The sequence below is a fragment of the Crocodylus porosus genome, unplaced genomic scaffold, assembly GCF_001723895.1.
Source record: "Crocodylus porosus isolate Cpor-Errol unplaced genomic scaffold, CroPor_comp1, whole genome shotgun sequence".
NCBI lineage: Eukaryota > Metazoa > Chordata > Crocodylia > Crocodylidae > Crocodylus > Crocodylus porosus.
In genome coordinates, this window is record NW_017728934.1 from 7,524,824 (window position 1) to 7,534,714 (window position 9,891).

General features: G+C 49.1%; 1 protein-coding gene across 1 annotated transcript in view; it reads right to left on the reverse strand.

The window, feature by feature from the left end:
• Positions 1-1,349: 1,349 nt before the first annotated feature.
• LOC109317470 (zinc finger protein 271-like) overlaps positions 1,350-9,891 on the reverse strand; it is a 42,570-nt gene continuing 34,028 nt past the window's right edge. Inside the window, exon 8 of the mRNA XM_019546180.1 lies at positions 1,350-3,941. Coding sequence (XP_019401725.1) covers positions 2,574-3,941 — 1,368 coding nt within the window. The 3' untranslated portion in view covers positions 1,350-2,573. The remainder of the gene's footprint in view (positions 3,942-9,891) is intronic.

A 9,891-nucleotide genomic window follows, 5' to 3' on the forward strand; every position in this document is an offset into this window, starting at 1 on the left:
CAGCAGTATCTGACCCAGGAAGCTCAATCCCTGATATGGACAGATAGAGAAAACCATCTCCCTCCTTCCTTGGCGACCAGAGCCCTCCTGTGGCAGTAGCTAACTTCTGCACACAGGAAAGCTGTCATGTGGTCAGTCTGCTGGGTACAGCAGGACCTCCTGACTTATTTGCAACTTCTGCCAGCAAAAATGTGCCTCACCAGTCTGGATTATAACATTTATCTTAAGCAAAGCAAGCCATGATGGTAAACACACTAGTAAAAATCCCAGTGTCTAAGTGATAATACTGTATTGGAAGAAGTTTCTAGTGTAGAGCTGGTCTTTAAAACCTCAGGCCCTTTCTGCCATCAGTAGTGTACTCTTGACCATTTCTCTGCTGGCAATAGCTCTGGCAGGGGAGGCTCCAAGGGGATCAGAGCCTTTGATTCCAGAGGAGGTTTTTATTGGTGGTGATGAATAATAATTATAGTTAGCATTCGTAGAGCACTGTAGAGGTAACCAGTTTCATACAAACACAATGGCAGAGATATTGTCTACCCTGGCCAGTGGAGGTGAGAGAGAAACAAGATGTGGGGCTGGAGGGTATTCTGAAGCCCTGGGTGAGCACAAAGATATCAGAAGGCTTTGGAGAAGAAATGGGGTATAGGGAGAGGTTCTTTGGAGGACCTGGCTTGACTGTAAGGACTGAAAAGGGAATGTTGTACAGGCTCCTGACTGCAGACACTGGAGTTCAGTCTAGCTGCTCAGGGCTACTACCCAGGCCCCTGTGTCCTGGCCTGGACCTAGCTATCATGGAGGTGGGTGATGGCTGCACAACAGATTTGAGAGGTGTGGGCAGGGGGGAGATATTACACTAGTAGCATAACTTAAGCAGGGTGACTGGGGCAGTAGCCCAGATGCTGACTTAAGCGAGGGGCAGAAAAATAACAGCCGCCGCTGCAGCTGCACCAGTAGCATCAGCAGCTGGAATCACTGCCACCACAATGTGTCCCTGCTGCCCCAGGCGCCCAGCTGCACTGTTATGCCTCTGGCCCTACTGATTATGTGGGAAACGAGAAAGCCACAAAAACCTGCTCAGTTGGAATGGAGCAAGAGGCTTAATTTTGGGGGTGTCTGAGTTGAGGCCCAGGGGGAGCTGGCTGAGGGCTAACCAGAGTAGGGGCTTATCACCACCCTAAACCTTAACCCTTGTCTAGCTGTCTCTCCATGTCCCCTGTGCTGAGCAAGACCAAGTGGTGATTTTACTAGGAACCAGGCTTTCACTCCAGCCAAAAGCATTTTGCCCACCACTGGCTAGAGCATTTTGGATTTGACTGGATGCAGTTTGCAGACAAAGAAATGCCATCAAGTTGTGGGTAAAAGTCTTTATTACTTAACATGTGAAATCTGTATGCGTATAAGCCCTCCAATTCAGACTGACAGCTCAGGAGGACTGGTTTCTCAGCAGATATACACACACCTCACTTCATGGAAACTTTAGTTGCCTCAGTTGCAGTTCTGTTCTGACCTGGTAATGCTGCTTTCTCTCTTTGGACATGCTCAAAGAAATGCAATGGCACAACCCTCCACTCTGTGCTCCAAATATCAACTTTCCTTCTCTTTTGAAGAAATCTTTCAGTGTTATGCTTTGCAAAGATAGCCTTGAAAACGTGGACAGTCATGTGCACACCAACTGAATTGGTTAAAATATGAGTTAGTTAAATCAGTGTTAGCCTCTCGTGCGCATTCTGAAATTGGTTGAAAACTGGCTTATTTTGAATTTGCTTTGTGCTGGTTTAACTAAAGCTGTTAAACCAAATTGAGCCAGAACAAATTCTTCCCTTAGACAAGCCCAGAATGAGAAAAGAAAAATCACAAATCTTTGTATACATTGGCTGTTCCCACCTACCAAATTTGCTTCCATGCGGTAGCAAAATAAATTCCACTGGGAAAAAATCTGAATTTTATTAGCTGTTGTCTGACTGTATCATCTCACCAAAATGGACCCCTTATTACCCAGAGGTAACCTGAATAAACACAGGTGTTGATCCGACACCTTACAAATCACACGGGCTCTCATGCCAGCTTCCTTGGTTAATGCAGTAAGATACCCTGTGTTTTGTTCTGCTTTTCCACCTGTGGTGGGATGGGAGGACAATGCCTCAGCTGGTTTTCTACTTTGCCAGCTCTTTTGTGTTTCATTTGCCTGTAATTCTGACATATGTCCCTCCCGGCATTCAGGAAGAGATTTCAGAGCCTGTTGAACAATGCCCCTCTCCTCCACACCGAATGAAAATTTCAGCCCACATGAGAAATATTTCAACTTGAGAGATGAGACTGCGGCACTTCAAAAGGGTTACAGTTCACATAGCTCCTACCCCAGCATCATCTGTAAGCCAAGCTCCTTGTTTGGAACTGAGTTTTCCATAATGCCCCACATTCTCCCACCTTGGTGTGGTGAAGAGATGGATTGGAGGAGTGCTCAAATATGTGTTTAACTTAAGCCAAGAAAAAAAAAACCTTTTCCAGTGAGAGTTTGATGGGAATAGTCTGATCTGCTCTAGAGATTCATACCGCACTACCACCTCTGGATGCTAAGGATTGACACTGTGTGGTGGCACCACCGTGATGTGCAGTAAGGTTTGAGCAGTCACCACAATTGGGATGCTGACAGAGCCCCCCTCCTTTCTATGCCTTTTCTGGTGGGAAACAAGCCCTGAGCTGTGACGGAAGCTCTTCCCACAATCAGCGCAGTGATAAGGTTTCTCCCCCGTGTGCAGTCTCTGGTGTGATGTGAGCTGCGAGCTGACTGTGAAGCTCTTCCCACAGCTCAGGCATTTGTAGGGTTTCTCCCCCGTGTGGATTCTCTGGTGCCTGATCAGCTGGGAGCTGCAGCTGAAGGTCTTGGTGCAGTCCAAACACTTGTATGGCTTCTGCTCCAGATGGGACCGCTGGTGGACGATGAGGTTGGAGCTCCGGTTGAAGCTCTTCCCGCAGTCGGGGCAGCAGTAGTCCTTCTCCCCTGTGTGAGCACGCTGGTGCTTGGCCAGCCGGGAGCTGCTCTTGAAGCACTTGCTGCAGTCTGGGCAGGGGTGGGTGCTCTTCCCCGTGTGAGTTCTGCGGTGCCTTGTCAGGTGCGAGCTCTCGCTGAAGCTCCTCCCGCACTGGCCGCACTGGTAGGGCCTCTCCCCAGTGTGGATCCTCTGGTGCCGGATCAGGTCAGAGTTGTTTCGGAACCACTTGCCACAAGCAGGGCACTTGTATGGCTTCTCCCCCGAGTGCACGCGCTTGTGGATCACCAGGGTCGAGCTCTGCCCAAAGCTCTTCTCGCACTCGTCGCACTGGTAAGGCCTCTCCCCCGTGTGGATCTTTTGGTGCCGCAGGAGGTAGGAGCTCACGCTGTAGCTCTTGCCACAGTCAGGGCACTTGTAGGGCAGGTCCCCAGTGTGCACGCGCTGGTGGGCCGCCAGGTTGGAGCTGTGGTTGAAACCCTTGCCACAGTTGGGGCACACGTAGGGGCGCTCGCCTGTGTGCAGGCGCTGGTGGGTGGTGAGGTTGGAGCTGCGGCTGAAGCTGCGCCCACAGTCAGGGCAGCGGTAGGGGCGCTCGCCCGTGTGCAGTCGCTGGTGGTCGATGAGGGCTGAGCGCCAGCGGAAGCCCTTCCCACACTCGCTGCATGTGTTGGGCCTCTCTGCATCGGGGGGTTCCTTGCAAGTGGTGTCCTTAAGCTCGACCTTCCCTGGTGGCTTTCCCTTGTGCCTGAGTGACCTACGGCGATTTACACCAGCAGTTTCATGCTTGGGGGTCTGGAAAAGGTCCCCTTCAGCTTTTTCCAGCACCATCCCCTGCAGATCCATGGACTCAGGACCTGCTTGCTGGGGACTCTCTGCCTCCCTCACACTCACTGGAGACTCACCTGCTGGGACAGAGAGAGGAACCAAAGAGTCAGGAGTCATTCCCTGCTGCAGGGGAGACAGAGAACCTCAGAGAGGAGAAGAAGAAGGGGAAACAAACCTGAAGAGATTAAAAAGACCAGAACATGAACCCCCACAATTGCCTCCACAAAGGAGGAACAACTCTGCCCCTCATCCCTCATATCCAGTCCTCAAGGTGGGGGTTGAAGCCTTTGAAGGGGAGCATCTGGTAGACACCAGATCTGGAGACGAAACATGCTGACCCCACCCCCAGATTTGGGGGACTAATCAAAAGCATGTCAGAGACCAATTTGGCTGCTTCCAAGACCCCTCAGTTTCCATTATCTAAGGGAAAAGGAGTCCTTACCCATTGTGGCTGGAGTCTCATAACTCTCCTGCATGCCGTCTGTAGCGGGCTGCCTCGCAGAGCCCACTGCCCCTCACTGGGATACACAGCCACTTCCTTGAGGGTCACCAGCCCCTGAAACACAAGATTTCCTCCTCTCAGAACCTGCTGCCTCAGCCACAGCCCTACCAGTTCAGGCATGGCTGGTCCCAGCCTCACTTATCTTCTGCTTTCCCACCAATTTCAGCTCCCGTATTTGCACTCATTGTCTATTGGCCCATCATTCAGTCCCACATTATCCTCACAATGCACAGGCTTGTCTTTCCAGTGCTGTCACCACCACCAGTCATACCAGTCAGGACACCACCACTGCTGGAAATTCCCCCTCCTTGCATGGGACTGAATCCAGCCTTGCCAGGAGCCTCCACCTTTCTACCCTCCCCTTTCTCCCCTGACCCAGGAGCTTCAGGGTTACGGCAGGACTGGGAAGTTCAGTGAGACACTCTCCAGTTGAGAAGAGCATGAACTGTGTGGTCTTGGGCAGGGCCCTTCAATGGGGTGGCACCATTTTCCCCACAGCAGTGATGACATTTTTACATGGGAATGACCAAAGCATTTTGTCATGGAAAGGTCAGAATGTTTCTTTTCAATGTCATGGTTTTGACCGCTGTATTATATCATATAAATTAACATGCTGTAACTAAGGCTATATTAAGGCTTCTTTTAGGTGCCTGACTAGCTCAGCCATCAAAGCATAGGATTCTTAATATTATGGTCATGAGGTCAAGCCCCACCTTGAACACACTTCTCCCATCTTGGGGGTTAGACTTCCTAAGGCTCCTTCTCTCTGATTCTGCATGGCACATTCATCAAATTGAGACATTGAATTTAACAGAACTAAAATTTCATAACAAAGCTAAAGGGATTTTTTTTTCAGAATATTTGTGTGTGTGAAAAACTCGGATATTTCTATTTTTGGTCCTGCTCTGAGGAGAACTGAAATGTCTAGATTTCCACTTCTTGAGTAGCTCCATTGATATAAGCAATGGTGGGAGAGAAGCAGAAGCATGGGATGAAGGAGGGGGAATACTTGCCTTAGGTTGCACAGCAGGTCAATAGCAGGACAGGGCTAAAGAGGCTCTTCTAGTTTTTTCTGACTACACCATGCTGCCCATCAGAGGCTTCATGGGAAAGTGTGGGAAACTGCGCAGGGGAAAAAAATACATCCCGTTAAAAATGTTCAGCTGTAGAACAAATGGCAGGCCCGATTAGCCTGTAAAGAGCTCAAGAATTTTTCTGCACAGATGTAAGACTTATGGCTGAGCTGAGCTAGGTTCTGCTTTTTATTGCTCTGTTGCATTGATTGCAGAGGGAAACCATGCCCAGAATCCATGTTCTGCTGCTGTTTAACCCAGTTAATCAGAAAGAATAATTTAGTAACATCAGATTTTCTTAATTTAACCTGGCTTTCAAAGCTCCACCCCATTGCAGCTCTTGACAGAACACAAAGAAACCTCAGCCTTGTTCGCCTTGTGTGTCTGGCTTTTTAATATCTGGGGATTTCATCTTGGCCACAGGGCCTCGCACACTCATCTGCACTTTAGGGAGCTGCCTATAAGTCAGTTCTGCACCCTTTGGGCATTTATACACATGCTTGGGGGAGGGGGGTACTTTAATTAGAGTGGCTCTGACAGCCACTTTAATTAAAGCACTCAAAGCATCACATGTATCAGCATCCCCATGCTAAAAAATGGCAGCAGGAGCATTCATTTTGGAGTTTTAGTTAAAGCATCAGATGAGCTTTATTTGAAGTGCCCCGCCACCATTTCACAGCACGGGGACATTGATACACGTGACACGGGAGTCTGGCAATTACCAAGCTTGGTAACTACAGTATGTCAGAACAGCCTTGCTATACATGTGTAGGTGCCCTTCTTGTTAGGGGCTATGAAATGCCTTGCCTGACTTTCAGTATAAACAGAGCAGCCTGGAAGTTGCTCTAAGTTACCATTTACTGCCAGCAGTCTCTATATAGCACAGAAGACAGAACAGATGTAGAGCTTTCTTGTCACACCTCTGACTTATACACACACGTAGATCTGATCCCTATTTTGGGACTGGGTTTCTGCCCATTTTGAGGCCTTTTATATGCTGCCAAGGTGCCATAAAGAAAATAGACTCAAGTTACACATCTAGATGTTTAACTGCATCTGAGGTCCAGAGTCCTCTGCTGACTAAGCTGCTGTGAGAGGGAGGCTACAAAGGAACCCTCTCCATTGCAGATCACTTCACAGATGCCCACTTCGGGGTCTCTCTGTACCTTTCTCTGTAACAGCATTGCAAAACATGACATCACTGCTGCTTCTGGCTGCAGCCTTCAACACACTTGTGCCCACGCTATGAATGACAAAACCTGGGTGTGTGGCTCAGCACACGAGACACTGGGTCAGTTGAGGTGCTGCAGAAAGACTCACCAGGCCAAGCAAATAGTTTCCCATGTCCCTACTCTTAGCGTGTGAGCTGTTCGATCCTGGAAGAAACGCTTTTCTGCTGGGTTCTCAGGCTTTTGCATCTTGCAAGGAAATGTCTCCATGGCCTTTGTCAATAGGGCTGGGAATACTAACATATCACACCGGAGCACTGAACACAGAGCTGTGTTTTAGTATATAACTAACTAGTGTTTTTGCTGCAGTCCCTTCTACACTCAAGAAGGCCTATGAAGCATATGGGAAATCAGTCACTGCAAAAATATATTGTTTCCTGGATCTCCTGTAACTCCCCACCTCATCATGTTGGTGCCATCCCTTCCTGTCTCCCCACAACATACTGCAGATACCCCCTGACTCTCATTGCTTTGAAAATCTAGTGCTGCTCTTACTGTCCTAATCCACGGGCATTTGGGTGGGTTCCTGCCAGAGCTGCCAGGAGTGAAAGTCTGTGGCCATGTCTACACATTCATTAATGCATAGTTATTACTAGGAATCAGAACTCGTAGTAGAGGTGATATCTTTTATTAGACCAACTGGATTTTTGCAAAAAAAAAAAAGTCTTTAATTACAAGCTTTTTTTTGCAAAAATCTAACTGGTCTAATAACAGATATCACCTCTACCATGAGTTCTGGTTCCTTTTGCCACTAGACCAATATGGCTACAACCTGGATACCTGACAGTCATTACTATGCATTTAATTTAGTACTTGCTTAATGATGTACTAAGTCAATGTCTAGCGAATGCCTTTTTACGACACTCCTGCACAGTAGCCCTAATAATACTGCACAGCAGCACATTAGCACTGTCCATGCTGTGACTTGCTACTGCGCAGTGTTATTAGGCCACCACGCATTAAGTGCCTTGTGTAGATACGGCCTGTGTGTGTCAGCGAGGGCAGCAGCTCTGGGACTCGCAGACCCTGGGGAGCAGATGGGTGCGGAGGGGCCGTGGATGCAGAGCCCCTGCCCTGCCTGCCCCAGCGCTTTCCCCTAGGTCTGTTTCCATTACCTGGAGTCTCTGGCTCGGGAGTTGGTGTCGGCAGAGCTGAGGACGAGGACTGCGCAAGGGGATGATTGCAGCCACCTGAGAAAGTCCCACAGGGCTGGGCACAGAAGGGCTGTACTGAAAGTCTCTGCCAGGCCCCGACTCTGCTGGGGGAGCAGCAGCTCCAGGCTCACAATGGAGCATCCGCAGCTGTGTCTGACCCAGGAAGTTCAACCCCCGTCTCCTGAGCAGCAAGAGCAGAGCGGCCTTCCCCTCCCCTCCCTTAGCAAGAACCAGAGCCCTGTAGTACAGCCTTAACTCCTTGTCTTCCGGCAGCTGCCACACAGGCCAAGGGACCTGCCAGCAGTGCCAGCACCTGGGAAGCTTTACCCCCTGGGCAGACCCCTGGCATGTTGGGGTGCCAGTGGGGCAGGGAGGCATCCTGGTCAGGGACCTACATGCCCCTGACCAGCATTTGCCCCAGGCAGGGCACAGCCTGACTGCGTTTTAAAATAATATTTCTGCTTCAGGGACTATATTCTTTCTGTCTGCTCACTACTGACTCCTGGGGCATGGTGGCCCATTTACCTTAGCTGGGCACCTGACCCCACTGAGTCCGGCCTCATGTTTCCAAGGGAGTGAGACCCATTGTTACTGTTATCACTAGTATTTATACTGTAGCTGTGTGCACACAGGGGCACACGAGAGGCCCCTGCAGCTGAGGATTCCCTCACGTGATTCCTGCAGGCATCCCAGGCTTCCTAAGACGGAATCGCTGCCAGCTTGGGTCATGAGCTGGGGGAACACAAGCTTCTCCCCATTTTAAAGCAGCAGCATCTGTCCCTTGGGTTACAGCAGCAATTCTTGATCTATGAGCACTGACACCTGGGTAGGTCACAAAAGGCAAGGGCCAGGGCTGGGGAAGGGGTCACACTATCTTAAAATATGTGTTGCAATCAAAGCAAAGAAAATCTCTCTCCCTCTGTTCCTTAGGCATCCAGTTACCCTTCAAACTCACCACACTCTTGTAAAGTAGAGCTGAATTACTGTCCCACTTAACAGAGAAAAACTGAGGCATGGGCTGGATTAAGTGACTTGCCCAAGGTGTGTGGCTGACTCAGAAACTGAATTTTCACAGACCTGCATTTTTACATAATGGCTTCTATCCCATCCAGGAGAGCACAAACAGCTGCAAATGCTCTCTCTGCCTGAGGAAGGGTGTTTGTACTCAAAAGCTTGCAAAGAACAACTTTTACAACTAATTAGTTGGGCTAATAAAAGATACTGCATTTAGCCAAAGAACCGTGTCTGGCTCAGAAACTGAATGCATGTCCCCCGAGTACTGGCTCAGAGTCCTAACCTAGCGTGGCTTTCCTTCCTTCAATAGTGCTTACCTTGACTGGGAGCCAAAGTGCCCCAGGCCACAACCTCTGCAGCACTTGGGAGCCACAGAGTATGCACATCCACTTTGTGCACCCAGCACCTGCCACCCTGACCCTGAGCACCATACTTGAGGTTAGCTCCCTAGGAGGTGCTGCCCCTGTAGGCGCCGACTTCAGTGGGTACTCTGGAGCTCAAGCATCCACCAAAAAAAAAAAAAAAAGCGGGTGATCAGCACCCACGAGCCATGGCCATTTTGGGTATACATGATACACGTTTGATCTCTGTTATGTTAAAAAGCTTTGCCCTGAAACTAAGCTTTTACAGAGTAGATGGCAGAAGCACATTATATGACTGTGCAGGAGGGCAGAATTAGACCAGTGCACCACAATTCATGGTGAGATAGTGGATGTGAATAGGGCCAGGGGTGAAGCAAGATGGATAAATTTGTGTTCAAAATCAACAGTGGGAAAACTGCAGAAACATAAGCATAGATTTAAATAAAACTGCTGACAGTTTCATCCAGAAAGCTACAGTGAGATATAATGAGAGAGAATGTCTTTTACAGCTTGTGGATGAGTGCAATTATTGCAAATCACTGCTCTGTAACAGACGATTCAGAGTACACCTTGGGCAGGGGACAAGTGCATGAAGGAGACAGGCCTATGGACTTCCACAGGGATCAGTGCTGGCCCAAACCCTGTTCAACTTATACACAAATGATCTATCAACAACCACATCCCACAAGTTTATCTATGCTGATGACATCTGTTGTGCCACTCACACTATCTTTCCACA